Raw genomic sequence first — 19,961 nt, forward strand, 5'->3', positions numbered from 1 at the left:
ACCGCCTACTCTCAGGAAAGGTCTATATAAACAAAGCATTAAAATTTATTTTTATATGTTTATAAAATGGAAAGTTAATCGAAGAGGCCTAATAAAGGCGGAGAGATATAAAATATATATAGGAAAATCTATAACGTGATAAGATAATTACTAAAAGCCTAAACACACTTCCGTCTAAGGGAAGGGTCGGCCATTTAAAAGTGAAAGAAAGTCCATACTCTCTTTGTCACCATAATTAAATCTATCCAATACGAGTTCAAGTTTTAAGATGAAGATAAAACACCTGCATAGCGAAAGCTCAAAACTAGAATAGTGTACTTCACCAAATAGTTGTGAAAACAAATCCAGTTAGCAACAGCGAATTAGTAGGTCTTGCCGGTAGCCCGACAGAGAGAAAATTGAGTTCTTTGTTTACAATGAGTAATGGGTATCTGAACGACAGATGGCGCTGTTGAGTACACCCCCTACCTGTGTAGCGATCGCTGGCGAATTTTTCCGTAGAGTTTTTCTGTCGAGCAACAGAGTTGCAGCTATTATAATCACCGGCTAAGTTAAATATTGAAAAATATAAATTACTCAAAATTTGTGATTTGTTCCAACACGGAGTACTTACCTCAAACTACTTTCTTAGGAGACTTATACCTTAGGAGGTGGAGTGTCCTTCAGGACCAAGAGACCGTGAAGAGTATAGAAGAGGAACCTAGGTAGGAGACTAGGTTCTGCTGACCTCAAGAAAAACACAAGAAAATAGGGAAACCTACGCAAAAAACCATCTTAGTGTCTAAGTAACTCACTTCTGCAAGAATCCTAGGAGACATGTCCTTCCAATGATAGTGTATCCCATGGCAGTTTCAGGGGGCTACCCGAGTCATTTCCAGTAAGGGAATATGAGAAGGAAGAACAAGGGGGCTCAGGAAGGAACCTGTCTCTTGGACTTACTACCCGCAGTTACCACTGGGGCTACACCTTTACACCGTTTGGAGCGTGGAAATGATGGGACCGAGCGAGAACTCGTCCAGGGACTTTCTCGAGTAGTCTTTCAAGTAGTGAGCCGTAAAGGTCTACTGGATAGACCAAGTACCTGCCCTCAGGATTTGGCCCACTGCCATGTTTTTCTCAAACGCCAATGAAGTATTTAGACCCCTAATGTCGTGGGGTCTGGGCTTTCCTGGAAGGGGGACCCCTGCACTACTGTAGGCCCTGACGATCACCTGCCTTAGCCAGAAGGAGATAGTGTTCTTGGAAACTGGCTTCTTCACAGTCCCGAAGAAAATGAACAGACTCTTGATCTCGGGACGAAGTCTAGCTGTCCTCTCTAAATACTGCCATACTGCCCTGACAGGGCACAGCAGCAAGTCCCTCGGGTTGTCCGAACAAAGGATAGCTGACACTGAGAACCCTTCAACTTTGGGGTCCCAAACAACTGGATTCTGAGTCTTGGCTACAAAGGAGGGTAAGAATCTGAAGGTAGCTTCTGACCAGCCATTCGAGTGTGAGATCTCATACGACAGGCCATGAATCTCACCTCCTCTTTGCTGATGCCAGAGCTAAACGAAAGACTGCCTTGAGGGTGAGCTCCTTGTCTAGAATGTCTTTTAGAAGCTCGAAGGGAGGTTCCGAAAGCATCTTCAGTACCCTAGCCACATCCCCCTGGGGCACTCTAGCAGCTTGAGGGGAACACAACTGCTCGAAGCTCTTGATGAGCATCGAGATATATCTTGGAAGTCTTGGGATGGACGTGCCCACTTCGTCCATGAGATAGACCAGGAAGTCTGCTATCTCGTGAATGGAGGCCCCTAACGGCCTGATGTTCTTCGAGGAGCACCCCTTAGGAAAGGTAGCCCACTTCGCCTGGTACACCTCGACTGACGAACGCCTCATGTACCCTGACATCCTTGATGCCGTCCTCGACGGATATCCTTCCTTTCTCAGGAGACGCTCGATAACCTCCACGAGTGAAGGCGGAGGGACCGAGGGTTTTCGTGGAACCTCTGGAAGTGAGGCTGCCGGAGAAGGTCTGGTCTGTCTGGAAGTGGCTCAGGTGGAAGGCGTGAAACTTCCTTTAGATCCGCGAACCACTCTCTCTCCGGCCACCAGGGTGCTACCAAAGTCACCCCCAGGTTGGCCATCCGTCTCACCCTGTGAGGACCTGTCTGAGCATCCCAAAGGGTGGGAAGTCGTTAACGTCGAGGTTGTCCCAAGGGTGTTGAAAGGCGTCCTCGAACGCTGCTGCTGGATCTGGCACAGGAAAACAAAACACGGGGAGCTGTGCGTTTAGTCTCGTGGCAAAGAGGTCTATCACCAGCGAGCCCCACTTCAGGAAGAGGGTTTTGACCACTTCTGGGTGTAGGGACCACTCGGGCCCTACCACTTGACCCATCCTGCTGAGGCCGTCGGCCAGGACATTCCTCTTCCCCGGAGAGAACCTCGCTGAAAACTTGATTTGTTCCACTTCAGCCCATTCTAGGAATTCCATCGTGAGACTGCATCATTCCTTCAACTTCAGTCCTCCTTGCTTTTTCACGTAGGCCACCACCGTGGCGTTGCCGCACATCGGAGCCACGGTGCTTCCCCGGGGTAGTTGGATGAACTCTAGGCACGCCCTTTGTACGGTCCTCATTTCCAGCAGGTTTATGTTTAGGTTCGTCTCCTCGACTTCCCATTTACCTTTTGCCATTTTGTCGAGAAGACGGGCACCCCAGCCCTCCTTGGATGCGTCCGTAAACAGGAGCATCTCTGGAGGGTCGGTTGCGAAGGGCATTCCCTTGAGGGTGTTCGTTCTGACGTGCCACCACTCCAGGACTTCCTTCGTCTCCAGGGCCACCAGGACTATCTTGTGCGGGAAGTCCTATCAGTCTTCGCCTGTCCTTGGCTCTCCTGGGCTAGCCCGACAGGAAGGGCCAGAGTATCTGTTTCAGGTTGTTCAGTCTCTCCACGGAGGGGAAGGCCCTCGCCATCCGGGAGTCTAGGACCAACCCTAGGTAGGTCATCCTGGTGGAGGGTATCAGCTGGGACTTCTCCAGGTCGATGATGATACTCAAGACGTTGCAGAACTGCAGGAGCTTCGCGCCTTGCTCCCTCAGTACTTTCTCTGAGGCAGAAAGCAACAACCAGTCATCTAGGTACCGAATCTGGCAGACGCCCTGTTCGTGTGCCCAGTCTGAAACTGTTGCGAAGACCCTCATGAAGCCCTGAGGGCTGTCGACAGTCCGAAGCAAAGGGTTTTGAACTGCAACATTTGGGTACTTCATTTTACCCTTAGGTACTTCCTGCTGGAGGGATGAACAGGGACCTGGAAGTAGATGTCTTTGAGGCCTATGGACCTCATGAAGTCCTCCTCCTTCAAGGCCGCCAGGACCGACTTCGGAGCGTCCACCTTGAAGTCGGTGTTGCACACGAATTTGTTGAGGGCTGAAAGGTCTACGACTGGTCTCCAGACCCCTGTCGTCTTCTCCACCAGGAAGAGCCTGCTATAGAACCCTGGACCCAGTTTCTTGACTGATTCTACTGCCCCTTTCACCAGCATTGCCGAGCCTTCTTCCCGCAATGCTGCTACTCTCACGGGGTCCTTGGGTGCCAACCACTCCGCCTGTTGATCTGGGATCCGAGGTGGGGGTCCGCTAGGAAGGGCAGCCTGTACCCCTCCTTTCGTACTGCTACGGTCCACGGATCCGCTCCGTGGTCCCGCCATGCTTGTCAAGATCGTTTGAGGCATCTCCCCACCTGAGGTGTCGGCAGGAGTAGGGGGCCTCCCCTCCTATCTCCTTCGAGAGCCGCGGCCTGAACGCCCTCTCCTGGAGCCCGAGAAGGAGGGTCTGAAGGCTAACTGTGGAGTTGAAGTTCCTCTACGGGGGGCAAGGCAAGGGAAAGATTACGTGTGCCAACTTCTACATCCAACGGGTGGACGGAGCTGAGGAGGCGCTGGGCAAAGGTGCGGGGGGGGGGGGGGGGGGGGGGGGGCCCTCCAGCGGCCACTGAGGCAGGCACTGAAGTGGCAATAGCCCTGTTCAACCCGCTAGGGGGAAAACCACTTTGCCTTCGTCACGGATGGAGCCGTCAGGAACGAGGGTAGCTGTCATGGGTCTACCCCCTTCCGGGGAAATCCATGGGGTTTAAGTACCCTGCCATGTCAGCGGCCGCCTCCGATGCTTGGATGGGGCTGGCCAGGACGATGGCACGGCTGGCTCCATCACGGATGGAGCCGCCGGGACGGAGGTAGCCGTCATGGGTGTGTCAGCGGCCACCTCCATTGCTTGGATGGGGCTGGCCGGGACGATGGAGCGGCTAGCTCCATCACGGATGGAGCCACCAGGACGGAGGTATCTGTCATGGATCTACCCCCCTCCTGGGGAATCCGTGGGGTGTGAGTACCCTGGTATACCAGCGGTTGACCACGAAGCCTGAATGGAGCTATCGTGGTACCGGGTATGGATGCCATGCTGCCGGGTCGAGCCAGCGGCTGCCTCCGCCGAACGGATGGAGCTCCTGCGGAGATCCATGGAGCCGCAGGCTTCCCCGTGCTGGTTGGTTGGTTCCTTCGTTCAGGCAGGCCATCGAAGAACCGGAGGCCGGGACAAGGCTACCAGTCCGAAGGGGAGGCTCTCTCCGCTGGGGGAGAGAAGTCGAAACCTTCGCGGGCTTATGCCTGTCGACCGAGACCTGGTGCGATGACTTCCGTCGATGATCGGGTCTGCTGGAGAAGAGGTACCGCGAGGATGGCGAAGGAGCTCTAGGGAGCCAGCCAGTGAGGGCCTTTGCTGCCAGGGGGTATCTACCAACCTGCTGAGGCCCGAGAGCCAGTCCTCATCCGTCGCGGGCTTTGGTTCGTCCAGCCTGTGGAGCCCCCTGATGAGGGCTAGTACTTTTCTGTACGCGGGGGACTCGTCCGCTGAGCCTTACGTCGGATGCTCTACTGCCTGAGAAGGAGCACCTACGACGGGGGGGGCCCCCTTGGGGTGTAGGCATCCTTTGTCGTGGTACGACTTCGGCTGTTCTGGATGGAGGAGGGGCATCGCCGCTGGGACAGAGGCCTCCGTCCTGGACTTGTCTCTCCCCATGGAGGACCAAGCTACTGCGGGCTTCCTCATGGCTGCTGGTTGTCTTTCACGTTCTGGCCAGCCTGTCGAAGTCTTGGAGGCTGGGTCACAGCTGCCAGACCGAAGGAGTGACTCTCCGCTGGGCGGAAGGAGTCGGAACCTTCGCGGACTTATACTGGTCTGCCAAAGCCTGCTGTAAGGGGCGTACTTCGGAGCGGGAGAACGAGCCCTTGGGAGCCAGCCAGAGGTACACAGAACTGCTTTAGCTCCCAGGTGTCGTCTGCATGGGATGGCGAAACGCACCCATTCCTCCCTTGGGGACGATTTCTTCTGTGCCGCCTCCTGAGAGATCTAGCGTGCCTCCTGTGGCGGCGAGATCTGGAACGGGAACGGGACCTCCTTCTGCGGGACCTCTCTCACCTCCTCTACTGGTTCCTCGGGGCTCCATCCTCTGAGGAGAAAGAGTATGACTCGAAAGAGGAGCCCACAGATATGTAGGGCCGCACCGAAGGGTCCAATCATCCGGAGCGGACGCTCTTCCGTGGGGGACCATGTCCCAAAGCTCTCTTCCATCCTCAGAGGCGACCTGAAAGGCGTCTTGGGGGAACCCACGCAATGGGGTCCGACGCCGGGGAAGGCTCCTTCTCAGCAGCGCCCTCGGCTGCAGAAGTGACTGAAAAACACGCCAAAGAGGCTGGAGAAGAATTAGGGACATTTTCCCCCACACGGGGTCATCAGAGGAGACGTGGCCTGCTTGCACCAGGACTCCGTCTCCCGTACACACTCCCGCCCCTCCCTCAGGCCCATCACTCGCCTGAAACGACGCCACAACCCCACTATCCTGAAGATCAGACTCTTGGGGAAGGGCCGCGGGCCTCTTCCCTGCAACGGACTTACTTCATCCCCAACTCTGGGTAGGGGAGGGTGGTAGGAAAGTTCGGTCAGACGAGACGCCCGGCGAAGCAAGGGAGGAGGGGACGCTCGGCTTCTTAGGCGACCTCTTCGTCGCCTACTTCTTCTTGGTGATATACCGCACCCACTCAGACTCCTGGGGAAGAGCAATGGGCCTCTTCCCCACAACTGACTTACCTCGTCCCCTACTCTGAGTAGGGGAAGGTAGCTGAGAAGCTCTATCCAACAAGGCATCGGGAGAAGTAAGCGGCGAGGAGAGGAGAGGCTTCCTATGTGACCTCTTGGACGCCTTCTTCTTCTTGGTGCCGTAGCGCACCCACTGCACATCGTTCCAGGACTCGCACTCCGGACACGTGGCTGTAGGAGAACATAAGCTGCCTCTACACGACGAACACAGAGGAGAAGGGTAGGAAAGGGTATAGAATGAACACAATGGGTCCACATGGGGACCGCGTGAGACAAAAAGGGGGTCGGGGACACAAAGGGTCGCACTGGGTAAGGAGAGAGCGTCGAGATGTTATCGCGACACAACCAGAGAACTTACTGGAAATCGAGACCTGAGCAAGCATGCTCTCTGACCCGGGGTTAGCCTCAGGGCGCGTATCACTCCACCTGAAGTTACCCCTCATAGAAATCGGGACTAGGGTAAACTACACAAAACTCTGGTCGGTTGGGAGGAGATCCCAGATACTCCTAAGAAAGTAGTTCGAGGTAAGTACTCCGTGTTGGAACAAATATATATTACAAGTATAAGAAAAAGTAAGTAAAAAGACAAAAAGCATTAATGGCTGTCAAAAAGCGAGGGTGAGAGCGGACACATCCGTTCACCGCCCGAGCCAAAGTAAAAGTAAGCTCATCGCGCAGGTGTGTGAGGGGGGGAGGTGGTTAGCAAGCTACCCCTCCCTACCCCCCCGCTAACTAGCGATGGGGGTAGTAAACCCTCGTTAAAATTCTAATGGCTCGTCATTTCAGCTACGCGAAAGTAATAACCCATATTAAATAGCGTGGTTTGTATTTCAGTTATGGAACAAATGTTGAATAGCACTGATGAAGTACATGTTGAAACAGACCGGCTATGAGTTTCTTTGCTCTCTTATTCTAGCATAACTACCCAGCATGCAGTTTAATACTGCACTTAACTAGCATGGAAGGGAGAAGAACAATCCATTAAAACAATGGGTAGTAACTGTGAAACAAAGTTCTTAAAATTATTCTACTGTAGTATCATATGGATCACTAATTAATGTATCAATGCAAAACAAAATGGTTATTCAGGAATGATTCAATTAAAAACAACATAGCACTGACTAAATTTTGGTGACTCATTTCAGCTATTGCCTTTATTGGATTAGACATTAAATAAGTTTTAACCATTACCCTCTATCCTGAACCACTCCCACAAAGGCTAAATCTTCATCTATTACCATTTTTCACAATTTCCTGGGTCTTCCAGTAACACTTCATCCTATCACTACCATATTTACTGTTCTTTCAAGTAACTCCTAGGCCCTTCTCAATTGTCCAAACCATCTCTCCACCAATTCCTCATACATAATATGATCTTTCCACCGTAATTCACTCATGAATCCTAAACTTCTAAGGTCCCAACTTATCAAAATCTCTTTCAAATTCTTTGTCAGCATCCATGTTTATGCTTCACAGAGTGGTACAATTAAGGCATTATGTAACAATGGTAAGTCTTTGCTCTCTATACTAATAGATCACTTTTATCTACCAGTTGGCTAGTGTGATCTCTTCATATTAGTCACGCTGCTGTCACTCTCTTACCGTTTTCTTAATTTACACCTCAAGGTCCAGAATTTTTCCTAGATAGCAAATATGCTCTGCCTTCTTCTAAGGCCTACTCATCAATCAAAATAAGGGTTCTAAACTCCTCTGTCTTCCCTATTTGCTCCTATTTGCTATCTAATCATTCAGTCTACTCACTATGGAGAAACCTCATACAGTACAAAAGTATTTACATAGGCTTCAACAATACTGTGTTGTAAAGGTATCTAAAATGAGCCATGAAGGCGACTATGAAAAATTCACATGCTTAAAGCAATGGCAATAAAAGAATTAACATTAAACAAAATTCAATCCCTTATCATTCCTACCAAAAATCAGATCAAATCAATCAATGAGTTCAGACAAAGTGGGAAATTGAGAGCAAGCGGAGCTGGGCCTCACGATCCTACAAGCTTAAATACTATCTCATTCAAGAAAGATGCTAGTTACCCCACATTTAAAATTACCATAGAATAATGAAGTTAATAGTCTCAGTAAAGCAACAGTTTTTACTTCTGCAAGAACACATTATTTGTATTACACTTACAATAGATTGGTCTGGAGTTGACTCCTGATACCTGTACAAGCGGTGTCTTCCATAACCATACATGTTACACGGGAATGGTATAGGAATCAAAAGTGGGAAAAACATCTAGTGCTTGCTGTAATATTGAAAAAATAACAATGAAAACCAATACAATATACTGTACTATGTTTAACATAAAATCAATTTTCCTCCAGGGATGATCTAAAATCTTATGAAAGTTTGAAATATCTATAGGGAATTCTCGAAATACACAGAGGATAAGTTACTCACGACAAAGAGTCAATGAAAACCGCGTTGTAATTAAAATACTTCCATGATACTGTCTTCAATAAAGTCTAGTGCAATGTGTTGATATAAATCATCAATATACATTTGAGTACAATGCTCATGAACTTTCAAACTATCTTAATTACTATGCAGAAAAAACTTAAAACTTTCTGATTAAAGGATTATCAACAAAAAACAACTGTGTAAGTTTCTCCCATGTAGTACTGTAAACACTACAAATCGAATGTAATCTCTGGATTCAAAATCACAAATTTCAAAGGCAATTAGTAATTCTCCTAGCTATAAAAAACTGAGCTCTTTAAAATAGGGAATTTATTTTCAGCAGAGCTGGAATAGGCGTTAAATTCATTAGAAAAAAGTGGTTAAACAACCGGCAGTAGGGGCGGAAAAGAAACTGCAGCCCTCCACTTGTCGGAGGCATGTCACTTTCGACTTTGAGGTGGGAAATTTACTCCTACACGTACACAAACTTTCCGTCCTTTAAAATTAGGAGACTCACTGATTGCTAGTTCAGAAGTCCCACTAGAACCAAACTTGTTTATTCCTCATCCCACGAAATGTTATTCTGCCTGGTCCCATGTGAGAGTGAAGGCGATGACTCCAGTAACCTCCCATCTGTCTATCCTAGGGATGAGTAGACTGATAGGTTCTGGCCTGTTCAAGATGATTGGGACGTGGTCAATAGAGGGATCCCTTACCCTGAAGGGGATACCATTCCAAAATAGTAAACCTTGCATATGATGACCAATGGGTTGGTATAAATTCCACCATCCTCCTCCTCATTCAGGAGGAAGGGGGAGATAATTCTTTAGATCTAATGAATGGAGCTCAGAAATGTAGATTACCCGCAACAAGTCGGATCGAGCAAGTAACTTTACGACCACTTTGCCTATAAGAGAAGGAGCAGAAAAATGAAGGCGAAAAGCCAGTCATTCTACTTTACATTACGCAACAACTTGAACAGCCACCATGGACCAAGAACAAAGATGCCTAGGGACTTGTTGATATACTTCCATAACTAAAATACTGAAGGTAGTCTGTCATTTCCAAACCACAGCCTTCAACAACAGGTTGATTGAAAGAGTCCTCTTCAGGGCTAGGGTGGGGCTTATGACCCTTAATTCATGAGCTCTGTTCCTAATTGGTATATTGACTCAGCAGTCGAGGTGTACACTCTTAGGATCGTTTCACGAAGAAGGCCTAGGAAGGCCAACAACAGCGGAGGGTCGGGGGGAGGGGGGGAATCACTGGCACTGATCGTTGTAGAGATGGAAGGAGTAACTTGTACTATTTCCTATGCTGATGGGAAGGAGGAGATGGCCACAGCCCCATGCCAAAAGCCCTAGGGAAAAGGTCCTTCCGTTCCTCACCCTTAGTGACAGCCTCGAGTGGTGCCATCCTTTCTACTTGCTCTACCAAAGTATCGTGACGTCAGGGAGGAGAAGGGCATCATCGTCCAGGTAGAAAAGGCAACAGAAGGCTTTAAAGCTCCTCCATCAACCAGGAAAGAAAGTGTATAGGGACATACATTTCTGTTTTGCCCGACTATCGGGATAGCCGGGAAAATTGAGCCATGGCTACAGAGGGGCCTGGTGCTGAGAGGTAACACAGGGCCATGCACCAGCTATAGGAAAACAAAACAAGTGGCTGTAGCTCGCAGGGAACAAGTCGGGCATAGTCCACCCCTGCAAGAGGGATGTAGAGTCGTGAGGACCCTTTTCCATTTGACTACGACCGTCTTTCCTTTACTTATTTAACCTTTTTCTCTTTTTCTTAGAAGAAGTGACAGGATCAGAGCCAAAAGCTGAATTAGAGAAGTTGGAGACGGAACCAATGATGATGATGCTCCCTTAAGGGGATAAACCTCATGGGTTGCTCTAACAGGAACCACAACATTGAGGAACTGTCATAAGGGAGGTAGTAGGCACACTCACATGGGACTGCGGTGATTACACTCCCCAGAACCCCAGGCACAAGGGCGAAGGTGACTGGCACAAGGATAATTGTGACAGACTTAAGGGTAATGGTAACCAGAACAGGGAATGAGGTGGAAAACACAAAAAGTGACCAGGTCAGGGGTAAGGTAAGGGGTTACACCCGCCACTGGAGCAATTTGTACTTTAGGATCAGGAGTTGACTTAGGCGCGACACCTTCAAGAGCCGACATTGGTGTCACAGAAGGAGGTACCACTGGGAACATCACTGAGGTCACTAACACTAGGAACACAGCAACCATGACATTTACCACTGGTGTCACCGTGAGATACACTGGTGCTGGGGACAATAGGGGAGAGGTAACCTTATCTAACAGCTCCCTAAACCAAGTCGTAGTGTGCCTACCTGAAAGACCTAAAAAGGCCTAAGCTTTCCTTAGGTCAAACCCATTGTCTGCAGTTTGCATGGCAATGGGAGATGAGCCTCCAACTTCCAATAGGGTGCAGCAAACACTAGAGGAACCTCACACACTACCAGAACCTGAAAAGGCTGCCGACATAGCTCTGAGAACTGCTGCTCCACACATACTCCTAGGGGACCCAGTCAAGGGTGTAAGCACTGGAGCAGTGAAAGCAGATGCACGTAATGAGAGGACAAAAGAGGAGAAGACTTTGGTGACTTATTGGGTTGCCAAGTGTTATGATCTTAAAATCGTTACAGGTTCTTTTAATAAGTAAAATAAATAACAACCACCAATTAAATATGGGAAATGATTATAAAAAGAAACTCTCGAAAAAACACCACAACACGTTTATTCACAAACTTACAAAGAAAACTAATGTTACTTCTTCGGTTACTTTAACTGACAAATCACACCAACCAAAACATCAACAGAAAGGGCAAACAGTCAATAAGGTAGAAATACTTAAGAATAGTTTTCTGCAGCTGCTGAGACGATACTGGTATGGAGACTTCAGGCTTGAGAACGTTGCAGAAGGGCGGCTGAAGTTCAGATGAAACTGGAACGATGACCGGATTCAAAGACGTCACAAAAAGGGGTGGCATCAAGAAGGGACATCAGAGGTCTTCTTCCAAGGATTCGATGATACTGTTGAACAAAGGCAGGCTGCAGGCAGTGTTGGCTACTTCTTGTCACAAGCAGGGAGGGCTGGCTGCTTCATTTTGTCTCTTCTTCTCGGTCAAAGTAAGATCTTTAGGAGATAGGCTTTTGTTGTCTGATTGGAAAGTTAGAATCTGGCTCCATCAGAATTCTGGTCTTCTCTGTTTCTTATCTCACTAGGACATTGGATCTTATGTGCTTCGGACATAATTCCTCTCTTGTCTTATGTCCTGTCCTATCTCCCTTGGACAATCTCTTCTTGAAGTTTATATACCCATGTATGGGCGGAGTTAATTCCAGTGGGCAGTGGTCATCTCCATAGAAGGCGTTCTTTTTAGCAATTCTGCCTCTCTATTGGCTTCCTCAAAAACACCCACTTCGATCACGCCATGGAAGCTTCTAGAAGAAATTTCTGATGCAATCCGGACCATGTGTTAAGTTGTAACAAAAGGGCAGCACGTGTCCTTCCATGATGACATATATCCTAAACAAAGATTTCCCTCAGGCCCGGCTTCTCAAAATATGCTGACTCCACTAATTAAGACGATGGCATCTTGGTCAAACAGGACAGTTTCCTTATCACGGCAGGCGCTCTCGGCGAGGCTTGGTTTACTTCCAAAATGCTGATGAAAATGAAGAGATGACAGGATTGCCCAAACAGGGCCACAGTTGAATCTCGTTTTGCCTCGCTGCTCACACTAGGAATAGATATGTTTGAGTTTCATTATATCCTTTTAAAATTATTGTATTTACCCCTGGCACCAAGACAGACCCTGAAAATGACTTAGCTCTCTTCTTTACCTTCAAGGCATAAGCCTGCCACTGCATAGGAGGCCATAACCTACACTTAGGAGACGGGGATGATTGTGAATAATCATGCGCCCTACAAGAGGTATATTGAGTATGGATATACAACCGGTTTGGACATATATCGGTTTCAATGTTCCCTCTTTCCCCTGCAAGTACCAATCTCTTGTTTCACATCCATCACAATTGACAGCCAGCATTCACTTGCTAGAAGAAAAAGTTTGATAAGAGCGTAACAGTAAGTCCGTATTCCTTGCAGTCGAAGACCAAAGTGACATGCTTCCTACAAGTGGAGGGGCAGGCCCCGGCCCCCACACTCACCAACTGTCGTTAACTACCTCATTAATGAATCCAACTATGCTAAAAACATATTCCCTATTTTAGAGGACATAAGGTTTGTATATATGTAGGAACACGAGTACAGTAAATGGAACTTTGCAAGTACAGAACCTAAAAAAATTTATTATAAAGTTTCCATAGTATTAATGTACTGCACACAAAATAGAATTATCAAAATTACTGCAAAAATATTTTGGGCAATTAGCATAGCTTACTGAGCAGGAAGTATAAAGTCATTATCGCACAAAAGGCTATGCGCAAACGGCACCAGAAACATCCGACCTCTAAAATGTAAACAAAAGTTGAATAAATATTTCAGAAGAGGATCCCCATATTTTGTATAATTTTTTGTGGATTTATTAAGCGTCCCAGAGAATAACGTACAGAGAAGAAAGGGTTAGTTTTACCATTATTTATCGATTCGCTAGTAAATTATTCCCACCCAATAACGCCGGTTCCCACAGAAATAAAGGTCATTTTCAAAGAAAACGGAGTTCTGCTGTAAATAACCACATTTCCTTACTAGTAAATTTTCTCCCATGTTGTTCTATTATAATACCCAATTACGTTAGGAGCTAGTAATTCGAAAAACACTTATGACCAACCCCATAGAAAATAGAATGGCGTCACATTTTCTATGAGTCCAGAACTCCTGGTAAACAAAATTTCCAGTGTAGTCGACGCACTATTACTCAAAACCTATGAATTTCTGACAGAAATTATAAAAAAAAGTTCAAAACACCTACAGATACATATTATCCGCGTTTTTTAAAGCTATAAAAAATAGTTTTCATATAAAAATTTACTGTGTATAATTTTACGGTTACAAATCAGTGATTTAGTAAGGGAAGTGTAGTGGGGTATGAGTAAGGACACAATGCCCAAGGTTAGGTTAGCTATAAAACCGAGTTATCGGCATTGGTAAAACTGCAGATAGTTGTGTAAGGTATATAAAAAATGGGGTGCATGTATGATAGCGACCACCTGTATGTTAATGACGGCTGACTAAGAATACAGCAACGTAAGAGGGGTCGCAAGGGGATTATCTCCCCCGTTAGGTAATTAGATAATACGGCTTTTAGGTTCGGTTAGGGAAGGAAATTTAAATTTCGTCGGTTTCCATATTTTATGCTCGCTGGAGGAATTGGCCGCTGATATACAAAGGCTCCTAAGAAATTAAAACAAGATTAAATTAGACAGGAGGATCCAGCCCTAGTATAACTTTATTGATGCACCAACACTAAGACCAATGGGTAAAGTTTTACTGTATTACAGGGTATCATTTTGAACAGAAAATCTATGTTTTCCTAAAGTAAATAACGTGATTTAACCGAATTTGACCATTTCAACCGCAAACAAACAAAACAACCAGTTCAACTACCTTCCAGGTAGCTAAACTGGTTGTTTTTGTTGCGGTTGAAATGAAGGTAAAAACCGGTTGAATCATGTTATTTACTAGAGAAAAACATATATATACTCTGATAAAATGTTTAAATATAATGGGTCTTGTTCTAATTCGGGCTCGCTTCTCTCAGGGGTTGCATGTATGATAGCGGCCACCTGTATGTATTATGTCTAACTTAGCATACGGTAGTGTAAGGGGAGTCGCAGGCCGTTAGGCAAGTAGGTAAGGACACAGCTTGTAGGTTAGGTTATGGGGGGAAAGTTTGTTATTTGATGTCCATTTTTAATGAAAGAGTGAGGAACTGGCCGCTGATATACATAGGCTCCCACATTAGGACATAACTTTCCAAGCAACCGAAGCTGGAATGTCATTGGCAGATCAAGAACATATTGCTTGCCATTACTAGTGGTACACAGACTTAATATGGGGTAGACCAAACTTGATAACTTAGTCTAGCCTGAACAGGAAAGGCTTGTTATAAAGACAACCTCCAAATAAACCAAATACATTTTAAATGAAACACAAAAGAACAATCGAAAGTACGATTGGCCGTATGGACCACTCTGCTTCGCCAGCACGAATCACTGTCAAAACTATGTTAAAAGTTCCTTTTTATGATACACAGAGAATATACTTAATCAGGTCAGGTATACAGGTATACACTTGCGAACCAAACTATGACTCATAAGCTTAGAGGTGTCTCGTGACTTTTATTCAGACCTGTGACATCACGATCTCTTAATCCCCCTTACCTTGTTAGGGTATGCCTTTGACATGCTTATTCGTCTCACTGCATCGAAATATAAATCACTGCCTTGCACAGATTTCAAGAATTTTGTCCCAAAAAGTGATTAAATTACCTGTTTGCGTCGTTCTTCATTCTTAGCTGTCACGGCAGACGTTGCCATTTTCATTGAAAGTTGAAGTAAAGTTGTAAACACTGGTCGGGTGCGTTTGATATTCACTGAATTTTATTGTCTTCGCTTCTTTGTTAATTTTTCAATGCAAGAATAATAGATATTCACACAATCCTTCAATATAGAAGACACAAGTAAAATATTCTATTGAAAAACATATCCCATTTATGTTATTGTTCATAAAGTTGGAAACACTGGACGGGTCCGTTCGATGGTCACTTGATTATTCATTATGCAAGTGATTATCATACATTTCCCACTGCAAAAGACATAGATCGATAATTCTAGATAGAATATATTTCTAAAACAGTAATGATTATCTGAACCTTGTAATTTTTAGAACAATAAACTGATTTGTTACCCAGTAATCATCTTGACATTAGGATTATGTTGATGATGCCTCTTTATACTCGAATAACAAACAAATTATTTAATAATAATAATCAGGGTGTGGCCGTAGTGATAACTTATTCTAAAGTTGAAATTTTACAATCAAATTTACACTAAATGTCTGAATGTAGGGAGATAATTAGGATTATAGAAAATGCGTAAGTACATTTGCCCGTGTTTAAATGAACTATAAAAATGTATTATAGTTTTCAGAACTTTCCGGACGGCAAAGTTTTGGAGTTTGACACCAGGTGATTTTTGAGTTTCGTCACAAAATTAAACAAAAAATTAAATAAGCTAAAACCTGGCTCGTGGGAGTTGACAGCTTTAGATAAAGATATGAATATATTTGTTTCTAGCTGCAAAACCTTATCAGTTGGTCACGTTTACATCATTAATCTATGAAATTTGACAATTCTATACAAATAAACGTAATTAGCCAGTGAAAATGGTCACACTTAGAAAAGAGGAACAAGTCTTTGTTTTAAGAGTAGCTTAGATTAATTCTGTAAGACATTCATACAAAAAGCACCCATCGTTAGTTTAATGATAAATACTGGTGTTCAAGATTTTTGTTTACTGTATATAAATAGATCTTTCGGGATCATATAATATGTAAATTGGCTCCTTTCCCTTTCATTCCTACCTTACTTCTTGATCAGTTTAAGAATAAAGAAAATGATTATTTAAGCAATTGCTTAAATGATAATTTTCTTTATTCTTAAACTGATCAAACCAACTACATGTGGTAACATTAGTGCCTTCAGGCAAAAATTTGTCCCTAAACTTGGTGGGGGAGGGAAGGTGAGTGAAACGTAGACGAGCTACTAATAGAAAAAAAAATATCAAGACCTTCCAATTTTGTTCACGCGAAGAACTCAGAAATACAAAGGGCCAGGCATTGTTGTTCAAAGCTTAGACGAACATTCCTTGGAACCTTCATTAAATCAATAGTGCTCATGAGATGCGACTGAGAGAAGATCAATGAATCGGTCTACTGATTCAGGAATGTCGAATAATCATCTCCTGGATAAGATATTCCTCAGCTAAACTTTGCTTGCTTTATATGGGATGCACTCGTCAAGATGCCATGGACTACATTTGCTAAAAGAAATATGTCTGGAAGCCCCGGTAGGCCTATACAAGAGACAGCTCATATTTTATTTCAGTGTTTATAAAATGAGCATTATGAAAATATACTCCCAATGGGCTGAGGAAATTCTTTTACAAATATATAAATGCTTCTCAAACGTTGCAAAGATTGGATATATTGTGATGAACGATGAACGGGTCCGATTGCTGAAAGGGGTAAATAAGCTAAAATGGTGGCATAATACTTCTTATAATGTCGATCTGAAACTTATTTCGTAACGAACGGTAAGTTTATCTTATTTTCGTCAAACATAATGTGGTCCTCATATCTAATGGATGATTAAATGTTATACAAAATGCTTCTAACCATGTACCCTATATATATAATAACCTGTCTGATCTAGATATCATAAGAGATAAGTTATCACTTATCTTCTCTTGCATCACACAGCTGCTGGGAAAACTCACAATGCTGCAACTAGAACGAGTAACCGTTTCTGGATTTTTCTGTCGCTTCCATTTTGCTCCGTTATATTAAGGCTATATGTTTGATTAAACATATGGAAGAGGATAAATATGAGGGAAAACATTGATACATGATACATTTTAGATGTATTTACATTGAACACGTGTTCAAACACTGCAAAGCAACATTTGCACCAGCCACCCGTTAGATACTACCACAAGAGAGTTATTGGGTCCTCTGACTGGCCAGACAGTAATACATTGGATCCCCCTCTCTCGTTACGCCTCATTTTTGTCTTTGCCTACACATACATCGAATAGTCTGGCCTATTCTTTCTACATTCTCCTCTGTCCTCATACACCTAACAACACAGATTACCAAACAACTCTTCTTCCTCTAGGGGTTATAACTACAGCACTATAATTGTTCAGTGGCTACTTTCCTCTTGGTGAGGGTAGAAGAGACTCTTTAGCTATGATAGGTAGCTTTTCTGGGTATGGGGCACTTCAAAATCAAACCATTGTTCTTTAGTCTTGGGTAATGCCATAGCTTCTGTACCATAGCCTTCCACTGTCCTAGATTAGAGTTATTTTGCTTGTAGTACACTCGGACATGTTGTTTTTTTTTTTTTTAAGTTTTTATAGTTTATATGTGAAGGGTATGATTTATTGAAAGGGGATGTTTTATTCTAATTGTTTAATCTTCTTTTGTAGCTTATTTCCCTGCTTCCTTTCCTCACTGGCCTATTTTTTCCTGTTGGGTCCCTTGGGTTTATAGCATCTTTCTTTTCCAAATAGGGCAATAATAATAATAATAATAATAATAATAATAATAATAATAATAATAATAATAATAATAATAATAATAATGATAATAATAATAATAATAATAATAATAATAATAATAATAATAATAATCAACGTATCTCCTCTGGAAAGATTTTACCAAAAATCATGTGAAATGAAAGGAGAGAGAGAGAGAGAGAGAGAGAGAGAGAGAGAGAGAGAGAGAGAGAGAGAGAGAGAGAGAGAGAGAGAGAGAGAGAATATGTAATGATAATTAGACATTAATGATTAGTGAAATGCATAAAATCCTTACCATGCAAAACATATCGAATGAAACTTCATTTTTATTTTATTTTTGATAAAAAGTCAGTTGATGGTAAACTAAACTACTATGAATTTGTTATGGATTTGATTTCATCATGTAGTATATATATATATATATATATATATATATATATATATATATATATATATATATATATATATATATATATATATGTGTGTGTGTGTGTATGTGTGTGTGTGTGTGTGTGTTCAAATTTTGGCGTCCCTTTCAGACACGACTCTTGCTTCTTGTCATGGATGTGAATTAATCTACCACTTCAAACGTCCCCTTAAATAATATAGTGTATTTACGGATTACTGTAACTTCTGAGAAATCTTGTTAAAAAAAGAAAATTAGATCCATTTTCAACATATGAAAGAAAAAATTCCCTAGGCTTCGTAATGGCAGGAAGAGGATAGGCCTACAAATGGTAGACCAGCTAGAGTGAAACCGTGAATATAACCTTAACCAAATCTTTGCTTGATTCATTATTTTATATTTGAAAATAGGCGAGCTTATTTTCTTCGAATATAATGTTGTTCGTCTTACCTAGATTGACAAATACATATTACATTACAAAACTTTCTACTTAAAGAAAACCATTGTGTAATTTATACGACTATATCTATATGATTGTCATAGGTTATCCCTTTAAGCCTAATGAATGACACTGTTTCCAAGAACACACAACCTGCACCACTTTATTGTGGTAAATAACGTGTTATAACCATAGTTACGTAGTCCAAACTTTGGCCAGACAAAAAAAAAAAAAAATGACAAATAGAGGAGCATGCTCTATATCGCAACTGATTATGATAAATCTATCTCTTACTGTATACTACCTTGGCTGTTAACCAAATAGAAAGCGTGATGTCGACTGTCAATATTTAAATTTGATAGGTCCATAATAGAAAATAGCTTTATCGTCAATCCTTTTTTTAACATCTTAATAGAAAGAGATATAAAAGGGCACTTTAAACAATTCGTGACGTATAGTACAATGACAAAAGTATTATAGTTAAGTAGATTCCACTTGGAGGTGTCTGGCACTTTCAATCTCCTAGTAACAAGAGAGGGAGCAACGGTCGGTGACTACCATTTTTCGACACGATCCCACATAGTCACTTTTGGCCCTACCGCTGTAGACTATCTCAGCCTTTGTGTGTGTATGTGGGTGTGTGGATAGTATCGTTTAAGAAAAAAAAAAACATTTTCATTAGTGTATTTTATGTTTTCACCAAAGAGAGTTATTTGATCATCTGTACGGAAACAACTCACAAGAGCAGAGAGACATTTCTGGCGTGCAACAGGTAACGAATTACAGTAATATTTGGAATATTATAAGACATTACACTTGATTTATTAATATTTTAAGAACTGAATGTGAGATAGAATCCGAAGTAGGTTATAGCATTTCTGTGTTGTGACTAAATCATGGTATAACGCTGTATGTTCATTTAGTGTAATGAATTATCGTATAAGTGTTAGTGTGTTGTATTTTAATTTTGTATTTTAATAAATCCTGGGCGAATTATTACTTATATTTTCAGTTGAAGAAAGTCCTCTAAGACTTAAGAAATGCCAGAAATCTCTGGATAAAGATATATTTACTTCTGGTTGAAAGTCACACAAACATCCGGAATAAACCCCACAGAACAGTTGCTACATCGGATGTCCTGTTACTTTCCTTAACTAATAAGTTTTAGAATCAAGGGGAAACTCACGCAATATGTATTTAATAAATTTGTATGTGTACACTACTATTAGAATAAGCTCATTTATTTGGCAGAGAATGTTTGGATTTGCACG

At 43.4% G+C, this 19,961-nt stretch overlaps 2 protein-coding genes across 7 annotated transcripts in view; one reads left to right on the forward strand and one right to left on the reverse strand.

Annotated features, from left to right (window-relative positions):
- Positions 1 to 15,289, reverse strand: part of LOC137620650 (toll-interacting protein-like) — a 92,510-nt gene extending 77,221 nt beyond the window's left edge. The window contains exons 1-2 of one of the 6 annotated variants that reach the window (XM_068350981.1): positions 15,038 to 15,289; positions 8,284 to 8,398 (exon numbers count right to left, since the gene is read on the reverse strand). In XM_068350981.1, coding sequence (XP_068207082.1) covers positions 8,284 to 8,388 — 105 coding nt within the window. In that variant the 5' untranslated portion in view covers positions 8,389 to 8,398; positions 15,038 to 15,289. Of the gene's footprint in view, positions 1 to 8,283; positions 8,399 to 14,720; positions 14,743 to 14,811; positions 14,875 to 14,929; positions 14,969 to 15,037 lie in introns of those variants that run through there. The other 5 variants (XM_068350982.1, XM_068350984.1, XM_068350983.1 and 2 more) reach the window with 5 other exon arrangements.
- Positions 15,290 to 19,230: 3,941 nt separating this feature from the next.
- LOC137620651 (uncharacterized) overlaps positions 19,231 to 19,961 on the forward strand; it is a 13,158-nt gene continuing 12,427 nt past the window's right edge. Inside the window, exon 1 of the mRNA XM_068350987.1 lies at positions 19,231 to 19,462. The gene's annotated coding sequence lies outside the window, so the exon portion shown is untranslated. The remainder of the gene's footprint in view (positions 19,463 to 19,961) is intronic.

This window comes from Palaemon carinicauda, chromosome 27 (assembly GCF_036898095.1).
Source record: "Palaemon carinicauda isolate YSFRI2023 chromosome 27, ASM3689809v2, whole genome shotgun sequence".
Taxonomy (NCBI): Eukaryota; Metazoa; Arthropoda; class Malacostraca; order Decapoda; family Palaemonidae; genus Palaemon; species Palaemon carinicauda.